The sequence below is a fragment of the Phacochoerus africanus genome, chromosome 4, assembly GCF_016906955.1.
Source record: "Phacochoerus africanus isolate WHEZ1 chromosome 4, ROS_Pafr_v1, whole genome shotgun sequence".
Lineage (NCBI taxonomy): Eukaryota > Metazoa > Chordata > Mammalia > Artiodactyla > Suidae > Phacochoerus > Phacochoerus africanus.
The window spans coordinates 108,711,686-108,734,521 of NC_062547.1; the positions used below are offsets into that span (position 1 = coordinate 108,711,686).

General features: G+C 39.1%; 1 protein-coding gene across 4 annotated transcripts; it reads left to right on the forward strand.

The window, feature by feature from the left end:
- The first annotated feature begins 579 nt into the window (after window positions 1-579).
- MACIR (macrophage immunometabolism regulator) lies at window positions 580-20,416 on the forward strand. 4 transcript variants are annotated; one of them, XM_047778384.1, is made up of 5 exons: window positions 580-753; window positions 7,231-7,361; window positions 8,203-8,289; window positions 14,973-15,022; window positions 17,679-20,416. In XM_047778384.1, the coding sequence occupies exon 5, from the start codon at window positions 17,702-17,704 to the stop codon at window positions 18,323-18,325; it is 624 nt and encodes a 207-aa protein (XP_047634340.1). In that variant the 5' UTR covers window positions 580-753; window positions 7,231-7,361; window positions 8,203-8,289; window positions 14,973-15,022; window positions 17,679-17,701; the 3' UTR covers window positions 18,326-20,416. The 4 variants fall into 4 exon arrangements, with proteins under 4 accessions (XP_047634340.1, XP_047634341.1, XP_047634339.1 ...); XM_047778385.1 differs by having other exon boundaries at window positions 14,973-15,017; XM_047778383.1 differs by lacking the exon at window positions 14,973-15,022.
- Window positions 20,417-22,836: the final 2,420 nt, after the last annotated feature.

The window sequence follows — 22,836 nt, forward strand, 5'->3', positions numbered from 1 at the left end:
TTTGTTAACCGGGTTGACAGAGAGAGATACAAGAATCGAGTGTAGAAAAGAATGATCAAAGGAAGGAATTTCTTACAAGAATGGAAAAGATCAAGTCTGAAGATTCAAACATGGGGCTAATCAAATCAGAATCTGAATTTTACCCTTCTCCCGACATTCACTAGATATCTAGCATTTTTCTAAGATTGACCCTATAATTTATTATTTCATCAGCTTCTAGTCTTCTCTATTTCTCAGGGTTGCGTCCTTAAAGCAGAGACTCACCAATGATAAACATCGCCACTTAACTGGGGCAACCTGAGCATTGCCAGCCCTTTGAGTGGGAGCTCTAGAATTGTTGTTTGGGGTTTGGACCTCACAGAGGGTGCTCAGACCTCTCTTCCCACCACAGTCCCAGTCAGCAGCTCCACCCCCTTTGCCCTCGGGCCCCGCCCCCTTCTTCAGGCTTCTTGCTTCCCTTCTCACTCAGGTCCTCTTTTCCTCCGGGTGTGTGAGCTCGGCGCAGGAGGCGGGCTCATCGCTGACGGGCTGCGCCTCTGCAGGGAGGGCGGGAAGGCGGGCGGAGGCGGCGGAGGCGGGGACTACGCCGGGCGGTAGCTGGCGCCGTACGCGGTGGGAGCTGAGAGGGTACCCGGCTGGCTCTGCTGGCGGCCTCAGCCCGGATCTCGGTGCCGCAGCCCTGCGCTTCTCCCTCTCTTGTCTACGGCTCCGCGGCCCCAGGCACAGCAAAGGCGGCGGAGCTGTGGGCCACTGGTAGGTTGCACGGGGACGGCGTTTCCTTCTTCAGCCTTTTGTGCTGCAGAAAGGGTGGTAGTGATGGGTGGGTGGGTTGTTGGTGGGGGGGGTGATTTGCCTCAGTCACCGATCCCGGGTACCAACCCCAGTCACGGCGCCGCCCCTTCTTGCCTCGTGTCGAGGCCGGGCACGCAGTGCCCGCGCGGTGCTGGGGAACCCCGGCCGGGCGGGCCTCCCAGGATGAACGGCGTGCGGCCTCAGCCGCTCCAGGCCTCGACAGTCTTGTCCCCCGGTGCCCGAGCAGAGGGCTGGGGTCCGGTGAACTGGGTGGGGCTCTGGCGGAGTGCCGCGAGCCCGCAGTTCCTTGGGCCAGGGGTGGGGTCGGAAACGCCGTGAGTGTGCAGCGCGTGTGAATGAGGGTGCAGGGGCGTGCGCCCCCGTGTGCGCGCGGCGTGCGCTCGCCGGGGAGGTGCGGGACTCGGTGACCCCAAGTGCCTTTCCCCTGGTGTGGCGGTGCGGAAGTCGGGGCGTGTTGGCGGGCATGCTGGCCTCGCCGCCGCGGTGCCCGCACCGCGGGACAGCGGGCCTGGAGGCCCCATTGAAAGTAGCTCCTACCCGGGCCTGCTGCGCCTCTGACTGTCCGCCCCGGCCGGGCGCCGGGTACGACTGCCCCGGCCAGATAGCGCCTCGGGGCGAGCCCTGACGGCCTTATCTCGCCCGCCCTCCTAGTCTGCGCAGGAAACTGGGGGGCAAGACCGCCCCGGAGCCCACAGCCAGCGCCCGCAGCGCGTCTGCTGTTGTCGTGGGGGCGGATGGACCGGCGGTGTTTGGGACCGCGCGCGTGGTTTGGGGCCGGGTCCTGGCCAGAAGCGAAAGCGACAGATGTCGTTGGGCATCTCCGCCCTCGCCCCACCTGTCGCGGGTGGACTTTGGGCCGGGTGGGAAGTGGAGGAAAGGGATTTCCAGGAGGGCGGCAGTCAAGTAAGACCTTGAGAAGGCGGCCCCATTGTGAAGCTGCCAAACTCTCTCTAGTGGTGGAATCTGCAAATCTCTGCCAGAAAGGAGATGAGAACACGAAAGGAATGATGGCCCTGTCCCTTCCTCTTGCAAGTGTTCCACATCTCCCTGCTTCTTGACCCACGCCTGTTTGCACCCGGGAAGGTTTACTCATTTGTGTTGGGCCAGGACGATGAGTGTGTATGTTTATGGCTGTGGTGCACAGGTAAAGCTGGGCTGGGAACTTTTTAATCATTCGAGGAAAGAGGAAGAATGGAGTCAGTAGCATTTTATAGCTTGCTGAGCCTAGCCGAAAGGACACTTCTTGCACATTTCTCACTTTCTGGACTCTTCATTTCACATTGTTTTTCTTAGATGAGCTACGCTGCAATTTAGAGTTGTAAGTTGCCTTCCCCGCCCCCCCCCAACCCTATAGAGCAGATTAGACCGTAGAAAGATAGAAATGACCTCTTCCCAAAGTTTATTTTCCCAGTCATTTCGAAATACAGTATTGGTTATTATCACCGAAGATTTGGTACTTTTTAATTCAAGACCACGATTTATGCTTACACAATTATACTTAATGAGTGTTTCACAGATATTTCAGTGCTTTTATTATGTAACTGTGAATGCATTATAAACTTAATAAAATGACCGGGATGAAATACCAGGATTAATGAGCCTGGAGACCTCTTGATTTGATAAGAACTGGTGTTTAGATTTTGCTTCTACCAACATTTTATATAATTGCAAATAAGACTGTTTAGTAGTAACTATTCCAGGATATATGATAAAGGGTATTTATGGTCCTTACATAATGGTCAGTGAATTTGTTTATTTTGTATACATTAGAGAGCTAGTGTACACATTAACCCTAAAAGATTTAGTGTGATGGGAGTAATAAAAATCTTATATACAGGATTTAATTTTTTTTTTTTTGGGCTGATTTATATTCTCTAGGGGAAAATCAGCTCTTTTCCTCCAGAGAGAGCTCTGATTTTGTTACCAGCCTATCAAAATAAGTTCTTGGTTTTAAGCTTTCATCAGGAAGGTTAGCCAATTCCACTGTGTACACTTGCCCCATTTCAGTTACCTTTCCTAAGAGGCAAATTTCTTGTAAAGACTTCATGTAGACTTGCAGTTCCAGTTACTGTTAGTCATATTTGTAGTGAAACTGAATTTTCTTCTGAAAGTAGGATGATTTCACATAATAAGACCTTAGTAATCTATCTTTAGTTTCTTCTAATAAAAATAGAAAAAAAATGAATGCTGCACTTTATGGAATTTACTATTAAAAGAACTAATATTAGAAAAACACATTTCTTCTTTCTGAATCAATTTTAGATTTTGTTTCCAGGTTGGTGTGGTTAATAATTTGTTTGTAGGGTCAAGCAAGGATGGTTTCAGAAAAGGCACACCCTACCTAACTCTTCTAAAATATGATTGATTATTTAATTTTTATGAGATGCAAATGGAAAAGTAGGATTATTTTAAAGTAACTTTTAAAATGAGCACATCGGTATAGCTAAGCAATTTGTTTTCATTGTGAGTTGAACTTTGGCAGTTAAACCATTTTATTTCTGCTCAGTGTTCTGTTACTTAGAGATCTTTTAGTCCTTTTTTTTAATTAATAGGGTAATCTTGGAGACTATTGGTAGCAAAATGTTTTCATTATCTGAATGGAACTTTTTAAAATTGCTCTTTTTTTTTTCCAAGTGCTTTTTCATTATTGGTCTCTCTTCAAGTAGCCACTCAGAGGAAACTACTTGCTTCCATTTTTTTTTTGTCTTGTTTTAGGAACAAGAGTTAGAACCTGTAACATCTAATCTACCAGTTTTCTTTGCCTAAAATTTATCTTGCTTTTCATAATATAATCTTTAATGATTTCATGAGATTTATTTACTGGAATTCTCAAGGATTATATGCTGATCATATTTGTAGCCTTGTGGTTTGTGGAAATGATATTTTGTTAAATTTTGTTAAAATGGTATTTTGTTAAAATGGTATTTTGTAGTGGATCTATAATGTAGCCAGAGATTTGTGGGGTTTTTGTGTGTAGGGATTTTGTGGGGGCCTGAAAATTTCCATATGGGCCTTCTATATTTTTGGGAAAAACATCCCTTCTTTAGGTTTCCATTGTCATTTAGATTTACTGTTATATGTGTTAGATTTAGGTATTTCCATGTCTGTCTGTCTTCCCATCTTGTCTTCATTTTTTGTATTTGTACCAGTGCCTGCACAAGGCTGGGACACAATCAAGAAATATTATTGAATTAGTAAATGAATGATTGAATGGCTGGGTAGATACACCTAAAGAAATACTCCTTGGAACTGTATGGAAAACCACTATGCAAGCAGAAGGGGCTTTCTTTTTTAGTTAATTGGCCTTTCCATTGTTATATATTACTTTTAAGTAGGATAACGATATAACCACCAAATTGGGACACCTTTGAGAGATAAAAGGAGTGCTGTAAATAATTATTCACTGGCTGTGAACTGAGACATACAGTCACCCTACTTTTGAGGGACATTCTTCTTTATTTATTGAAGATGATATCTATCACGCTGCCTGAGAAAATTGACACAGTTACTAGTTAATGTCTGCACTTTCTGTTTGTAGAAGCTTCATTTGCAGTCAAATGTTTGGTGTCTTTTGCTTAGTCACCCACTGCTTCCCTATGCAGAGGTCTTTGGGCAGCTCTTGGCCATGCCTAATTTTTCCTGTTTTCATTGCTTTCAGGATAATGTCATAGGGCTTTCTGTTTGTTTCAGCTGCTTGTGGCTAGAAGCATTATATACTCTAGCCTTTGCTCTGTTTACTTCTGTTTTTTATAAGTATTTTGTCCTTTTTGTAAGGATTTCATGTGAGTTCTTTTCCCTCTGGCTGACTGTTTTGGGAAGGAAATCCATTGATACCTTGCCAAGGTTTCAAGTTCGAAACATTGGCCAAAATCAGTTACAAATATTAGAGATTTGTGGATTTTAAAGTACTCTAAATGTGTTATTTGGAAGGCATATATTTGGAGGAACTTTTGAATTGAAGTCTTTTTAATTGTTTCTAATGGAAGATGACAGTAAAATCCTTATTATAATTTTTGCTGGATTCTTTTGCAGGCTTTCTTTCTCTCTCTCTCTTTGGCTGCACCTGTGGCATGTGGGAGTTCCTGGCCAGGGATTAAACCTGTGACACAGCAGTGACCTGAGCAAGTGCAGTAACAATATTGGATCTTTAATCCACTGCACCACGAGGGAAAAACTAGGCAATCTGTTAAAGAAGCCATATTCTCATACTAAATCCTGACCTTGTTCTTCTTTCTTTTTTTTTTCTTTTTTTTCTTTGGCCACTCCTGTGGCATATGGAAGTTTCCTAGCCAGGCATAGAATCTGAGCCACAGCTGCAGCAACCCTGGATCCTTAATCCACTGTGCCACAGCAGGAACTCCTGAGCTTGTTCTTTTTATTTAAAATGCTTTTCTCTTTTTCACCATCTTCATCATCATCATCCTCTTACTACCTGTGCATGGATAGCATGCAGTTACACACCAGACAATAAGCAGAGTTAGAAATGAGTAAAAAAATGAGAACTGGAACAAACTTCCTGCACCTCGGTTTCACCCTGTGTTGCTCCCTTGGACTCTGTTTGTATTCTATTTTTGGCTTGGCACTGGCATAATAGGGATAATCAGTTACTACATTTTGTTTACTATGAAATTACCAACCATTTCCTAGACTTCCACATCACCTCTAGTGCAAGAGTTGGATATTACTTTAAGCTCCTATGCCTTCAAATCCAGAATGAAGTTTTAGATTTATTTTCCTTGTGGTGTTGAAAAGATAATGGAAGTATTTTTCCAGTGCATTTAAAAGCTTGAAAAGAAGAACATATCACCAAATACCTGATGCAAATTATATGAAAGTTTGAGATTTTTAGGTAGCTTTATAAAACTTCATTTAAAATTGAAAAATTTAGTTTTCTTGTTGTTTTTTTTATTTCCCCAGTACATTATTTTTTTTTTTCTACTCTACAGCATGGTGACCTGCTTGCACATACATGTATACATTCTTTTTTCTCACATTACCATCCTCCGTCATAAGTGACTAGACATAGTTTCCAGTGCTACACAGCAGGATCTCATTGCTAGCAACCACTATGGAGAACAGTATGGAGGTTTTTTTTAATATTCTTGTTTCTAAGTTTTCAGTCTAGATTTATAAAGGTCTAAATGGAACCTCACCTTGTGATAGACATAACCCTGAAAAATTAATTGGAGATTTTGTTCTGTATTTGGCAGCTACCCACATGACCTGCAGATATTGGCTGGTACATTTTTTTCCTGCCTTATAATTTGATTTAAAAAATTTTCATAAGCTCTTTGGAGAAAGGGTCCATGATTTAGAATGATATTGTATAAGATTCTCCACTAACTGCCTTAGAATCCTAATATTTTTCAAGTTGAAAATAACTTGTTAGTAATTAAAACTTACCTCCTGCCAACCATTTTACAAATGAGACAATAGAGCTTTGAAATAGAGTGTCTCCTAGAGTTCCCACTGTGGCGCAGTGGGTTAAGAACCTGACTGCCGCAGCCTGGGTCACTGCCAGAGGTACAGGTTCACTCCCTGGCCCAGGAGCTTCCATATGCTGTGGGTGTGGCCATATTTAAATAAATAAATTTTAAAAAATTAAAAATAGAGTGCCTCCTCACATTTAAATTTTAATTCCATTTAAAGAAGTTAATTAATATGCACTTTTCAGGAACGTGATTATTCTATAGGAAGCTGTACACCTGGGCTTATCTCTGTACAGAGTCATATGGGTAAAGTGATGTCAGTGGGCTTTGGAGCCAGAGGGATTAGGGTTCAGATTCTTGTTCTGATGCTTAGGTAGTAGTACATGATGGAATATTTTTAAATGGGGGTAATACTTTCCTAATGGAGTATATACATGCTCATATTAAATGATATAAATTGCATACAGCTTTTGGCTTGTAGAAGGTGCTGAAAATAAAATAGTTTAAAAATTTTCCGTTACCTGTTAAAAATCCATTTGCTTTAATAAGAAATCAACTTGAACTTGATTACATGAGTATCGGAGAGATTCCTTGGGGGTAATTATATTAAATAAAAATTATTGTTAGGTAACAATTTTTGTTGCATTATAACTCATTTTATTTTAAAACCAGAGGCTTTGTTGGTAGAGATGACTTAATTATCTAGCTTTCTTGGTAACCCAACTTGAAAACAGTTTGTGGAGAAAGAAGTGAAAGGAAAGGTGTCTGTGAATTAAATCTAAAGATGGTCTCCAGGTTGATAAGCATGTTGGTTTCTTGGAATGATAGTTCTTGGTCTATTAGCTCCTTCCAGGGTCTCAAGCAAATATCTTTATTAATTATGTAATAATCCATTTCTTTTGGATAAAACCCTTCTGTGCTAGTAAGGAAAATAATAAAGTAACAAATATTTTGGGGGGACCATATTGAACTGTTGCCATTTCTTCAGGCTTCGTGCACCTTCATGAGTAAAATGAATCTATTCAACTCCTTTGAGCTACCACCCATCCCCAACAAGTGAAGAAACAGAACACAGAAAGAGAACAACAGAAAACCCAACAACTAACGAAACCTTTACAGGTGAAAAAAACTTTGAGGCATTTTCTTGGCCTCAAGAAATTACCCCAATTAACTTGGGAGGTAGGAGATAAAGATATGTTTTCTTATGCATTTCCTCCTCAGTTAAGAGGTGAAAGGCACAGAAGAGAGTTAGAAACTGTAAGCAATGTAATAACTATAAAGAAGTCTTTTTCAAGTTGTTCTCTTTAAAAAATGCTTTCCATGAACCTTCTACTCTGAGAGCAGGCTTATGAAGGATTTTTGCTATTTTATGGCTAAAAAGAGTAAACACCAAAAATTAATTGTGTGATAATAATATCACATATTTGTGAAGGACTTTGCAGTATGCAAAACATGTTCACCTACTTTTCATTTGGTCCACATTAACAGCTTTGTGAAGGAGGGAGGATGGTTGTCCTCATTTTAAAAATTATGGCTTATGCAAGGTCAAGAGGCAGAGTTCTTAGCAAGGCAAGGACTAGGACCTGTTCTTTTTCACCCCGGGCTCAGCATTATTTTTTTCAAAGGATACTGTGAATCTGTTGAACACATGAATAAGATTAGGATGGTGGAACCAATATTTAAACCCCCCTTTTTTTTCTTAGCTCTTTATTTAGCCCAGTAAGCTAGTTAGTCTCCAAGTAGAGTTTAGGCAACAGAACACGGAGGAACAAGCATGATAAAATGTGTGAGGTTTTGCTTAGCTGAAACAAATTCAAAATTGCTTGAATTAGTTAATATTGTATCCTATATAACTTTAGTACCTCCTGCTAGTTTCATCCTGTTTGGCAGCTAGAATTGATATAATTGCTTTGTAAGTTGTGTTACTTGTTAAAGGTTTATTTTTGTATTTCATGTTTAGTATCTGGAGTAGAGCAGAGAAATTATTATGCCTATGTTCCCCTGGGACTCACTGGAAATTGTACAGTGACATCTGGGATTTAGTCTGGTAAGTTGTATTTTGCTTTTTCTGTTTGTTAACTAGTTGTATGAATGTAGTATATAATATAAAGTGTTTTAAGTACTATATAAGTAGATGAATACAAAATGTCGGTACATTTTTATAAATATGTATACTATGCTTATGAAAGTTTTAATGGTGAGACTGAAATTATTGTTACAAAATGTTGATGTTGTATATGTTGCTAATGTTTGAAATGTCTGACTTTTTGATTGGGTAGATTCTTTTTTTATTCTTATGAGATAAAGGATGTTTTATGGAATAATGTTTTGAAAGACAGTAGGGAAGTGGTAGTTGCTCTAATTTCAGAGAAATTTCAGTAAAAATGTTAATCTCCAAAGGTTGGTGAAATAGTTTCAAAAAGTCTCATTTTGTATTATCATACGTAAAGAATAGCAAACAGGTGACTGAAAGGAACATTGTTTTCGCTTAGTCTTGGCAGTTCACAGCAGGTGTGACATTCCTTTTATCACACCATGAATTTAAACTGTTAAAAATAGGCAATGCTGTCTTCCTTTTAGTTGTCTTTTTTCAGTGTGTCTCTGTATCTGGGCTGACACAGTTGGCTGTGTGGCTCCAAGTCTTTGAAGGGGAAACATTTAATGATGATATTTTCCGCATTTAAAAAATTTATCTTAGTGTGATTTGATGCTTTGGTATGTTATTCTACTTGGCTAATATCTTTGTAGGTCCTTGTTTTGAATTGCGTAGAATGGTCATAATCTTTTGAAAAAGCAATTTCATAGTAAATAATTTCCAAGTTAGTCAGTAGCAGAATGATTGAGAAGAATGATGGGGAAAACAAACACTGTTGCTTCATTTAGCAGATCTAGCCTGTCAAATTTATGAAAATGTATTTTAAGACATTAAAAAAATGGTAGCATAATGAAAACTTTCAGTTTTGAGGAAAAAAAAACCAAGAAATTTGAGAACTCTAAATACAAAGTACTTTTAGAGGATATTGGTTAAGAAATGATGTGGCTGAGTCATTCACTCATTCAACTGAAAGCACAAAACTAGGAGCAATGAGTGGAAGCTACAGGAGTATGTCTCTGTATCTCTCTCTCCATATTATAGTTATAGATGTAGTTATATATATAAATCAAAAAGACATCCGGGAGTTCCCACCATGGCTCAGTGGTTAACGAATCCGACTAGGAACCATGAGGTTGTGGGTTCGATCCCTGGCCTTGCTCAGTGGGTTAAGGATCCAGCATTGCCGTGAGCTGTGGTGTAGGTCACAGAAGCGGCTCGGATCCCGCGTTGCTGTGGCTCTGGTGTAGGCCGGCGGCTACAGCTCCGATTCAACCCCTAGACTGGGAACTTCCATATATTGCAGGTACGGCCCAAAGAAATGGCAAAAAGACAAAAAAAAAAAAAAAAGAGAGAGAGAGACGTCCTAGGAGTTATCCTCGTGTCTCAATGGAAATGAATCTGACTAGTATCCATGAGGACGCAGGTTCAGTCCCTGGCCTTGCTCAGTGGGTTGAGGATCCAGCATTGCCGTGAGCTGTGGTATAGTTTGCAGACATGGCTCTGATCTGGCATGGCTGTGGTGTAGGCCAGCTGCTACAGCTCCGATTTGACCCCTAACCTGGGAACCTCCATATGCTGTGGGCGCGGCCCTCAAAAGAAAAAAGACCGAAGACAAAAAAAAAAAAAAAAGACATCCTAGCAGAGCTGCAAAAGGAGAAATGTACCAACTTGAGAGGTAGTGAGTTACCTGTTATTGAAGATGTTCAAATATAGATTGGACAACCATTAAGATTCCTTCTGATTCTGAGATTAGTCAGTATCAGAATTTTAAAAGAACCTTTAAACTTGTGAGACCATCAAGAATTTGAAAATATGTAACAGGCTTCTTTTATTTTTAAAATCAGGTTTATTGAAGTATAATTTATATACAGTAAAATTCACCCTCTTAAGGTGTATCATTCCCTGAATTTTGACAAATGTATCCATTTATATAATGACCAGTGTAGTCAATGTATAGAATATTTTCACCCTGGCCCCAAATTCCCTTGTGCCCTTTGTAGTCTGCCCCCTCCTCCCGAACTCAGCCCTTGGCAACCATTGCTTGTTTTCTGTTCCAGTAGCTATACCTTTTCCAGAATGTCATATAAATGGAATCATACAATATATAACATTTTCCACCTGCTTCTTTCACTTCTCATAATCCTAGTTTGCACCTCCTCATTGCTGATATTCCATTTTATGGATGGACCACAGTCTCTTCATCCATTACTCTGTTGATGGGTGTTTGGATCGTTTCCAGTTTTTGCTGATTATGAATGAAACTGTTAATAAACATTCATGTTCAGGTCTGTGTGTGAACATACATTTTTATTTTTTTAAGGTAAATAACCACAGGTAGGGTAGGTAGGTTGTTTAATAAATGTTTTATTTAACTTTATAAGAAATTGTCAAACCATTTTCCAAAGTGGCTGCACCTGACTGAGGCTTCTAAGAAGCTAACTCTACCAAAGTGTGCGCAGATGAAGGGGCCCAGTTTTCATTCAGTGCAGATTTATTTTTATTTTATATCTAGCTTTAACGTGTTTGGTTAGCAGATGCTTTTTAAGCCCATAGTGGATTAGAAACAGTAGATTAAAAGGCCTTAGGGATGGGTTGTTAGCGATTGGAAGCTGCCAGAAGTTGTATTCACTAATGTGACTTTAATTACTGATTAAGAAAAAGACGGCAAGAACTTACAGGAGTGAAATTCTTCTGTCTGATAAGTTTTATCTGACAAGTTCTCAAACATGTCTACATATTATAATCACTGGGGGATCTTTTAACAGTTTCAGAGCCAAGGGTACCCCCTTGTTGATTTAAATCACAAATCTGGGACATCAGTCTTTTTTGAAGCTCCTCAAATGTGTTAGTGTGCAGGCAAGTTGAGAACCATGTGCTAGAAACACAGCATGATGACACTGAAGGAGCCCTGGGCTTAGAGCAGGGAGGCCTGGAACTGCAGGCCTGGCTCTGGGCAGGCCCCCTCCTTCGCAGCTAAGTGTCCTCTTCTCTGACTGAAAGTTCTGGATAGGTGAACTCCTAGCGGATTCTGACATTAAAACTAGATGGTTCTAGATAATAGTCATACTTAGGAAAGACTCCATTTTTCAGGGAATGACTCTATTCTGAATGGTTCTTTTCAGGTACCTCTTGAAAAGGATTTTATTCACATGATGACATTTTTTGTTCAGTATATTTAAGACAGTTATGTTATATCTGTTTTATCTTAAGGGGTGTTGCTGTGTGTTGCTAAAAGCAGTTGAAGCATATGGAGCCGTTTGGTGAATTTTTTGATAAGCCTGAATAAAAAAAAATTCCCAGAATGCAGTACTTCTCAAAAAGAATTCTTTCTATAGCAGTTGTGAAACTTACCAGCTATTTTCAGAGCTGGTTTAAGGAGCTGAGGCATCTAGGTTATATTTTCAAAATGTTGGTTCTGGTGCCAAGTGTATAGGAAGTTTGGTATCTTGGAGGGTGTTCAGATCTGAGTAGATTCCATATAGTCACAGTCTTTTGAATGTGCTCTTGGTGCACCAGGTTTGCCTACTTGTGTGTTGTGGTTTAGACTGTTTACTTTAGTTTCAGCCAAACTTCACAATTGCAGGCTGTACCTGATGTTTTTAGAATGTACACTGTGTGCATTTTCTTACTAAATGCTAAAGTGTTTCCTTGTCTAGGTTTGTACAGTTTTGAATTCTCATACATTTCAAAGAAATAGGGTGGGACCTACCAGCATTGCCAGGTCTTTCATATGCTGTATAAATATATTTAAGTGCCATTTTTCCTGATTGGATTGTGAGGGAATTTGATGTTGAAGATCTGTAGGTGTCATTTAAAGAAATTATAGTTGTTCCTGGTGCTTGTTTATGAAACTCAGTTTTAAAAGGATTGTTCGATTACACATTAATTTTTTTAATGCTTGTTGCATTTTCTGTTCTAGAGTCTCTATTTCACAAATACTGCTGCTTCTGTTAATAATACTTTCTGTTTTCTGTTTCTAGTTTTTATTTTTGCTTTCAACTATATACAAAAAAAATTAGTGGAAGCAGTAAGGGTACATATTGTTAGTCTCTGACTTGAGGTGTTCTGCAGTGCAGAAGTTAGCTGTGGACCTGATTTCTCAGTTCATATTTATTCTTATAGATTTGGTGGCAGTGCTGCCTGTTGCACAGACTTTCAAGAGTGCTTTGTAATTGTTTATCTTTGCTGTATGCTTTTTTGATATGAGATTTATTTTAAAATATAAAAGAAAATGCTTAGTTATGAATATTGTTAAAAATAGCAAACCCTAAGCAGAGTTTTCACGGTAAAATATGAAGAATAGATGACTAATACAGGCTGTCTCTGGATGTAGTCAGGGCAGCTGAGTTTCCAGTTGGATGCCTTTTAATAAGAATTTCTGCAGTGCAAATTATTGGATATCTATAAATCAAGGTATGCTGACTTTGAGACCTTTCAATCATTATTGTCTTTTGCATCACCCCACTTTTTAAAAAAATTTTTATTTTATTTTATTTGTTTTTTAGGTCTGCACCTGTGGAGCTTCCCAGGCTAGGGCTCCAATTGCAGCTATAGCTGCCAGCCTACACCACCGCCACAGCAACATCAGATCTGAGCCGCATCTGCAACCTACACCACAGCTGAGGCAACGCCAGATCCTTAACCCACTGAGCCAGGCCAGGGATTGAACCTACAACCTCATGGTTCCTAATCCGATTTGTTTCTGCTGCACTATGACGGGAACTCCATCCCTGCTTTTTTGGAATTGGGTACCTAGACTTCTTCCTCTTCACCACTTCTGCCTATTTAAAAGATAACTAAATGTTGATGGTACAGCTGTTCTTGGGATCTTGCTCCAGTGTGTAAATCCAGTCAGAAAATTCTTGGCAATTTAAGATCATAAAGAGTTTTTTTTTTTTTTTTGTCACATTGAAGAATGGAAGGTTATGCTGCTTAGGCAGCACTCTATCCAGCTAAAAATGAAATATTTACTTGTCAATCAGCTAGCCTCCACATAGCTTTCTTAGTGCCACACAGTAGATGTTCTTTAAAAGAGCAAAATATAAGTACAAAGGATCATTTTTTAAAAATCTGTAAGGGATTTGCAGAGTCCTGGTTGCACCATTCACATTCCTACATGAGTCAAGATCTGGAGATATTCTTGTACATAGGACAGCACACTGTAGAGACTATGAAACCACCTCAAAGAGCTCTTAGTTTTGAGAACATGCAATTGTTTGGAGCAGAAGTACTGATGTTTTATAGTTAAAAAGTACAGTTTTCCAGCCCTAGAGTTACTCAGCATAAGTCCAGCAGGTAGCAGCTGTTATGTATGTAATATTTATTTATTTATTTTATTTTTTAATTTTTTTGTCTTTTTGCCTTTTCTAGGGCCACTTCCCGTGGCATATGGAGGTTCCCAGGCTAGGGGTCTAATCAGAGTTGTAGCCGCCGGCCTATGCCAGAGCCACAGCAACACGGGATCTGAGCTGCGTCTGCGACCTACACCACAGCTCACGGCATTGCCGGATCCTTAACCCACTGAGCAAGGCCAGGGATTGAACCCGAAACCTTATGGTTCCTAGTCAGATTCGTTAACCACTGCGCCACAATGGGAACTCCTGTAATATTTTAAAAAAGCATTTTCATGTTCTAGTACAGTAAGACTCTCACTCCGAAATTTTATATAGAGTATTGACCATAGCTATTAGTTTGAAGATTTTTATTAGAGAATATTAGAAATGCTTATTCTTAAACTTTCTGGTTAAGTAGTGTTTTCTACAAAAAGTGTGTTGTTTATCTCAGTAAAGCATAGTAGGTTTTCTTAAAGTAGGGTAGGTTGCTTGGTTGAAATTTCCAGGGTTCTTAAACTATATCTTTTACTTAATCTAGGTTAAATCATTATCTATCAGGTAGATGTTTGAAGATCCTTTTGAATAGTTTTGTCCATGCCAGGTGATATTTTTTATGGTGTTACTGGCTGCTGGAAACTTAACCAGTGATGGTTACTCATCTAAAATAGGGTCTATTTCACATCACATCAATCTTGACTTTTATAAATTGCCTCACCTACTTTCCTCACTTTTCTAATTTTCTAGGTACTTATTTTCTAGATGATAAATCGTTTCTGACTTTTTCCCTCAAACTTTTGTGTCCAGTCACCCATTATCCTCAACTTGCAGAGATGCTAAGAATTCCTTGATGTAGCAGGGTTGGCTTAGTGAGAGAACAGACTTTTGATGATCCTATTGACCAGAGAAGCCAGTGCCCACTCTTTTTTCCTGTGACTTTGTACCCTGTTAGCTTGCTTAGCAATTTTTATACTGACAGGCAAATAAGAGGACTTTCAGCATAGCTTCTAATTGAATTATCACCCAGTTCAGAATGGGTGAGGTGTGATTTCCTGGATTTTAGGACATTTATAATATACCAAATGAGAATACAGTAAGATAGCTGGTAGAAAGCCATGGTCTGTCATGGACTGCAGGATTTGGAAGAAACCTACCTAGACCACTGTGTCACTTCCCGTGAACTGATTGCTTGAGTGTCACCACCTGGATAACTCCTTGGGTGGGGTGCCTGTTTTGTGTGTGCTCTATTTCCTCCACAGCCGTGATCATTTAGGCCTCACTGACCCTCCTCTCCTTCTCTTTCAGAATGAAGTATCAGAAAAACACTTCCCACCTGTAGCTGCCTGTCAGGTTAGGTATGCTGAAGGCCTTAGATCTGTCCTCTTGTGCCCTTTCTGGACTATAGAATTAGTGAGAAAGGAAAGATTAACTTGTCATTTGGTTTAAACCTTTGTTTGTTCGGCATAAAATCTGATGAGGCTTCATATGGCTCTCTAAAATTAATTAGATGAGAAATCTTCATAAATCTTTTTGTATGTATATCCGTGTAAGTGGTAGTCACCTACTCTTTCCATCCTCCCAATAGGCTTATAAATTATACAATCAAATATAAATTTATTTTCACATTAATAAAATAGGATAAAGCCGATTACTTTAAATATAGATGTGTTGAGGGACTAGGGTATTTTGGTTAAATAAAATTGGAAATAGTCTGGAGTTCCCACTGTGCTGCAGTGGGTTAATGATTTGGCTTGTTTCCGTGGAGGTGCCGGTTTGATCCCTGGCCCAGCCCAGTGCAGTGGGTTAAGGATCCTGACGTTGCTGTAGCTGTGGCATAGGTTCCATCTCTAGCTCAGATTCAGTTCCTGGCCTGGGAACTTCCATATGCCATAGGTGTGGCCACTAGAAAGAAAAAAAAAAAAAGAAAAAAATTAGAAATAATCTAATATTTATAATAAAAAGTAAGTAAGCAAAACTCTCTGGATCCCTTTGGCATTGGCTTTATCTCAGGATACATTATCGATGTTAGTTTTCAGTTGTGCCATAGATGTATGGACCCTAGTGAGGACAGGGTGGCATCTGGTAACTTCTTCACAGTCTTGTTTATTTCTTTTCTAATGAAGGAAAAGAAAGTACAGCATGCAAATGAGGGAGTAAAGTTGTGGCTTTTTTTAACCTTTTTTTTTTTTTGGCTATTTAAGGCTGCTAGGCTAGGGGTCAAATCTGAGCTACAGCTGCTGGCCTACACCACAGCCACAGCCACGCAGGATCAGAGCCACTTCTGTGATCTACACCACAGCTCACAGCAATGCCAGATCTTTAACCCACTGATCGAGGCCAAGGATTGAAATCACATCCACATAGATATTAGATTCATTTCCACTGCACCACAAAGGGAACTCCCTTTTTTTAGCTTTCTGATTGCTTAAGTTTTAAATGAATATCTAGACTTTAAAAAATGCTTCAATTAGGAAAAAGGTATTTGTTTTACAAAGGGATACATAAGAATTATTTAACATAGTAGCCTTTTTCAATAAGTATTTAATCTTAAAATCATGTTATTTTTTGACATGTTATTATTTGACTTCATTTTGAATAGTGATCTGAGACATTTAAACTGTACTATTGGAGTTCCCTGGTGGCCTAGCAGTTAAGGAGCCAGCATTGCCACTGCTGTGGGACCCCTGGCCCAGGAATTTCCACATACCTTTGATGTAGCCAAAAGAAACAAAAACAACAACAACAAAAAACCCCTGGGCTATCTAATTCTAATTGAAGATCAAATAAAGTTTATCAGAAGTGACATTGTCACTCAGTTTCCTTTAGTATTTTAGTTTCCTAAATTTTATTTATCTACAACTTTTTAGGAACCTGGCCATTGTCTGTGGTACTTCCTGTCACTGTGGTTTTTCACATTATGCGATATGATCATAATAATAAATAATATTACTATTGTGAATTGTTCTGCCATTTACTAAACTATTCAAAAGTGCAATGTCTAAGTTATTGCAGAATAAAATAACTGTCATTCAGTGACATTTTAAAATTAGTCAAATAATATCTCATTTTTATATATGTTAAATATTAAATATGGCGTGACATACTGGATTTAGGATTAACTTTTAAACTACAAAGTGTTTTTTTTTAAATAATTGATTGGCGGTATGGAAGGGGGAACATTTACAAGATTTAGGGGAATCTTCCCTCAAGAGTTAGGTCTAAATTGGATTTTTGGGAGAAATTGATTGGCTTTTATGTTTTATCGTATGCCCCTCAAACAGCTGAAAAGAACTGCAGGTATGAAGAGCTGAGCACTTATTTTAAATTAAATAGTGGAAAATGTAAAGATTTTAGTTTTCAAGTTGGAAATATTTTGTGGATTCTCATGAATTTTTTTTTGTCTTTTCTATGGCCATACCCGTGGCATATGGAGATTCCCAGGCGAGGGGTCCAGTCAGAGCTGTAGCTGCCGGCCTACGCCACAGCCACAGCAACACGGGTCTGAGCTGCATCTGTGACCTACACCACAGCTTATGGCAATGCCAGATCTTCAACCCACTGAGCAAGGCCAGGGATCAAACCGCAACCTTGTGGTTCCTAGTTGGATTCGTTAACCACTGAGCCACAATGGAAACTCCTGTATGGTTATTTTTAATTGCTTTTCATTTGAGATCTGTATTTGATTTGCTTAATAATCACATCAAGGAATAAGCTGTGAATGAATGGAGCACTGTATTTAGAAAAATACTGTTGTTTTCTGTTTGCTTCTCCGTTTGAACTTTTTAGTGGTCCTTCAGACTTCACTTCAACCTGCCTTTGAGTCCTTGAAGTAATAGTCATTTCATGCCTGCTGTGGAACATTTAATGGACATAGATAAAAATCTGTCAATTGTACACTGGCTGTTTTTCAGGCCAGGGTTATTTCATGCTCTCTGAGCCTCCGTAAACGATCCAGCTTGGCCCAAGGTTCTGCGTGTTATACTCTTCTAATATGAGTCTGTCTGCTTTTAGGAGCGTGCAGCCTGGTGCCTAAGATGGAAGTAGATGTTAATGGAGAGTCCAGAAGCACCCTGACCAGTCTGCCCTTGCCCGTGGCCGAGGCAAGCTCCCCGGGAAAGGCAGAGGCGGAAAAGCCCCGCTGCTCCAGCACGCCGTGCTCGCCCATGCGCCGGACTGTGTCAGGCTACCAGATCCTCCACATGGACTCTAACTATTTGGTTGGCTTCACAACCGGTGAGGAACTCTTGAAGTTAGCCCAGAAGTGCACAGGCGGTGAAGAGAGTAAGGGAGAAGCCGTGCCTTCTTTGCGCTCCAAACAGCTGGATGCAGGACTTGCACGTTCCTCTCGTTTGTATAAAACCAGAAGTAGGTACTACCAGCCATACGAGATTCCAGCTGTCAATGGCAGGAGGCGAAGGCGGATGCCTAGCTCAGGAGACAAGTGCACTAAATCCTTACCTTATGAACCTTATAAGGCCCTCCATGGGCCTCTGCCTCTTTGTCTTCTTAAAGGTAAGAGGGCTCACTCCAAATCTCTGGACTACCTCAATCTAGATAAAATGAACATCAAGGAGCCAGCTGACACAGAAGTGCTACAGTACCAGCTTCAACACCTCACCCTCAGAGGGGACCGTGTGTTTGCTAGGAATAACACATGAGTGACTTGCAGAGAGTGTAAATCAGTTTACACTTGGCTAGAAAATTTCACTGTTGTACTCTGTACAGGACTCTTTACATTATAGATGGTTCTATCAGTTAGGTATTCCTGGAACATAAACATTGTTTGGATCAAATTTTGAATACAGGAATGAAATAACAGGTACTTGAGGGGTAATCATTCTAGAGCACGCAACTGCAAGGAAAACAGAATGTTGACCATTAGTTTGTATAGCTTTTTAGCTAGGAAGAAAAGGCTTTGGTGCAGTAATATCATCTTTAAGATTCTGATACTCAAATTGGGAATGTTATCTGCTTGGTTGTTGCTGACTTGGTATGATTCATTAGAAATTTATATCTTAAGTACTCAAGTACTTCTTTAATCTCTGTATTTTACTATAAAATGTATGTAATGATTTGTTTTATGAAATTTAGAACTTGAACATTGCTAAATTGGACCACTTTTTATTTTTAAATATTGAGTTTAAATATTTTATAACTGGTTTTGCACTGAAAAAAATTAACATTTCAGATTGACAAGAGAATAATCTTTCTTCACTTGCCTCAATAATATTATTGAGCAATGAATTTTTTTATTTCCGCATGGAAAGTTATTGATCTCTATGGCTGTAAAATATTTCTTTATAGCGTTATTAAAGTGTGTCTTAATAAAATTAAATTTGGGATACAAAGTATTTATTTTACAGTGGGGGGGGGAAACTTTTCCGAAAAGTTTCCAATATGAAGTTTTCATAAGTTGAAAAAGTTTCCTTAGTGCTTATTTTCTAATTTAAAGTTCACCTGGAACTTTAAAATGGAAAGGATTCTTTAAATTGTGGATTATAGGCATAATACTGTTTGCATCTAAATGTTCTGTAAGTGAATGGAACTTTAATAGAGGAATTCATGATTTCTACTATCGAATGCTTAAACTAAGTATGAAGTGATACCATTCAGCATGGCATCGGGTCATTCCAGTTTTAGTTCTGTGCAGCACAGGCAGGCATGCATTGAAATTCCAGTTTCTAGGATTAGTGCTGGAGCCTAAAGTGCTTCTACAGTTTTAATGGGTTAATCCTGGATTACTTAACAATTTATGTCAATTGCACTGGTTTAATTTGTTGCTAAAGAAATAATGCCCTGGCTTTAGTAACAAATACAGCTCAACTATTCTTGAATATATTTTGAAAAAAAATGTATGTAACTTACCTTTTGTAAAAGTTTCTATTTTTTTTTTTTCTTTTTTGACTCTTGAAGGTGCAATTTATTACTGAATTGGCATTTCTGGCAGCCTAGACCTGCTTATTTTAGTTTTTATTTCGGGGGCTGTGAGTTTCTAAGGTGTTAGCAATCTTACTTATAAAATAAGAACACCTTTTAATTAAATTAGTGGCTCATTCCTGGTGCAGTTGTGACTTTTCTTTAGCCGGAATGAATGACAAACTCTATTTAGAACAGAATAAGTATTAGAAAACCCTAGGAACTCTTAATCAATGTTTATTATACTTTCACTGAGGCAAATCATGTGAAAGAGCCTTGGGAAAGTTGGCCCATATCTTACTGAGTTGATCATATTTCTTGGTGGGCTGGAAATTTTCAGCTGTTGTACATTTTAAAGTAAATTGCACCTTTGTAACATATTGTATTGACGAATGATCACTAAGATTAACTATATCTCTACAGTCATTAGTTTGACAAGAAATAGAATCCTGTCAGATGCCAAAGAGTTGGGATTTTTACGTTTAATGATTAAACACCATTATTTATTGATGATTTACCCTGTGGAACTGTATTATTTCTAACTATGAAATAAAAGGGTGGTGTAAACACACATTGTTGTGTTGTGCTTTAACGAGGTCCACCATCAACAGGCCAGTTTCTGTTCTAGGATTTGCCTAAGCACTTATTTTGACACTCCATTTTTGTTAAGGAAAATAAAATAATTTTGCTTTTGGTGCTCAATCACTTTTTAGGGTAAAGGATGTATTCATGGCAATGATACGTGTTCAGTCAACAACTGTATGACTGTGAGATCTGTCTCTGCCCATGCGCCTACATAATTTCTTCAGCTAAATAAAAGTATGTAGCTCTTTTGTTTTGTTTTGTTTTTACTTAAAGACAGGTGTGAAACGCTGCAGCAAAAATGATGAGGCATATTTAAGAGGTGGCATGTTTGCTCTTATCTCATTAGCAAAGATATACAAGTTAAAGGTTGGTTTCCTAGAAAGAAAGTTCTGAAACTTGGGGTCAGTGGTTTTCAAAATATGTTTACAGAACGCTGTCACTCCCTCAATCTTGCTTTCCCTGCACTTTGTGCTTATGCTCCTGTAGTAGGTGGTGGTATCCTATCAAGAGAAAGGTTTAGCCTTTTAACAGTTTCTATTTCTAAATTATTTTTTCCCTCCATTTTCGCTCATTTGAGTATCTATACTAAACAGGGCTTTTTGACACTGCACTATCACGTAACTGTATTTTTAAAAATTATCTTTTTTTTTTTTTTTTGCAAAAATACCATGTTTTAGAGGCTCAGCTGATCATTAAAGTAGTAATAGAATTTCAGCCCTTGTCTTACTCTCAGATGAGCTTTTTTGCTCTTCAACTTCCATCTGGCTGAATGTGTACCTCAGGTTCCAGGGCACCTGAAGTCAGGAAAGAAAAGACTCTAAAAGAATGGAATAAGTATAAACCTGTTCAGAACCCCTACATCTTCCTGACTCCTGCTCACCAGACCACTCTGAGGCCCACTGAGTCCTCTCCATTTCTCCTTATGCCCTTTAATGCCCATGCATGGCTCATGATGTCTTTTCCTTCCCTGATCCATTTATTTAAATCATTCCAGGATTTCAGTTTGAGGAGCTTTAAGAAGACCCTAAGTTATCAACTTCTCAAGATGAATCAGCCTCGCACTGAAGAAAGACTATTATTGAGATCTTGAGAAAAGCAACTTATTTTTATTTAATTTCTCATTCTAACATACTTTTGTCTTGGAAAAGGTTTTATTCCATTATAACCATTAAAATTTTTTTAAGGGAACTTTGAAATGACTCTGGACTAAGTGGTTTATTCTCAATCACAAAAAAGAGGTGGTGACATTGTCAGGCAGTTTATAAATGGCATAAATGCTCTAGAAGTGTTGGGGTGGAGAGAGAGCAAGGATGTATGTTACTGTAATACAGAGAGGACAGCAAGTGTTCAGTAAGATTGCCTTTTTAAACAATATGATTTGATTAGGGAAATGGAATTTAATGAGGAAGATTGCCTTGGAATTATAATAAATATGATCGTAAAGCTAAAAGTGGAGCTTGTCAGCACTTAATGATGTACCTTCTATTTTGTTGTGTGCTTTAGATTTATCAAATGGATCTTTTGACATTTTACAGTAGAAAAAATTAAGCATTTTTCTACTGAGGAGACCACTGCTAGAAACAAATTGAAAGAAGAATGGTGTGATTTATTTTGAGTTGGCTGGGCTTTTGGATCATTTCTTTACCCTAGTGGGAGGGAAATGTTGAATTTGTAATCTCATCATTGTGAAATGACTTTATTAGTTTCTATTAAATGATTTCAGAGGAAAAGGGTGAAACCAAATGTCCTAAATGTTGTCCCATGATCTTGGGGTTGTCTTTGATGTAGAGATTTATGAGAGAACACAGGATGAGGAAAGGGAGCTCAGAAGAACACGGCATCTACTGGAATGAAAGAGAGTAGCTACACAGACTTAGGAATCCTTCAGTGATCCTGGTTGGGGTTGCTTCTGGGACAAAGAGCTTTGAAGTTTTGGCTTTTGTGGAAAAGTTTAGCGGCACTTTAAAAGTTGCTACTGAATGCTCTTGAGAAAGGATTCTTACTGTGTGCCAGTGGAAAGAGAAGGGGAACAGAGAGTCCCTGATGTTGACCTTTAATTTACCAGGAAGAGTATTCATCACCAAATTTTTATGTGAAAGGATCATACATGGAAATATATATTTGGAAGACTTTGAATGCTCTGTCTATGGTCTAATGCTTCAGTTAGGTTAAGCCTAAGAATTTCTTACTGCCCATGTTTTGCCCCTAAGAAGTTCTTGAATTTGCTGAAATTCAGATTTTGGCTCAGGGCTTAGAGTTGAGATGGCAAATACTGAGCATGCATATCGCCTTGCTCCTCATCCACGCATGTGGCAGACATTACTAATCCATCAGTATCAGCGTATGTTCTCTGAGTCCAGATGTGACCTCATTATCTTTCTTAACCCAGCACTTTAGGCAGCTGCTATTGAATTGATGGATGTTATAATGGAGATAAAACATGTTTGCCTACTACACCCTCTGCAGTGTCTTATAGTGTGAATTTTAAAATGGTCTGAATGTTTTTGAGGAAACCATTCTGGGCCCTGTCTTCTCACAAGAGAACAGAGGAGAATTCACTCACAAGGTGCCTTCCAAGACTATGAGACTATGCAGGCATTCTGGGGACAAAAGGATTAAGATAGAATTCACCTTCAAGGACATACCTGTTATCCTATGGGACTGAAAT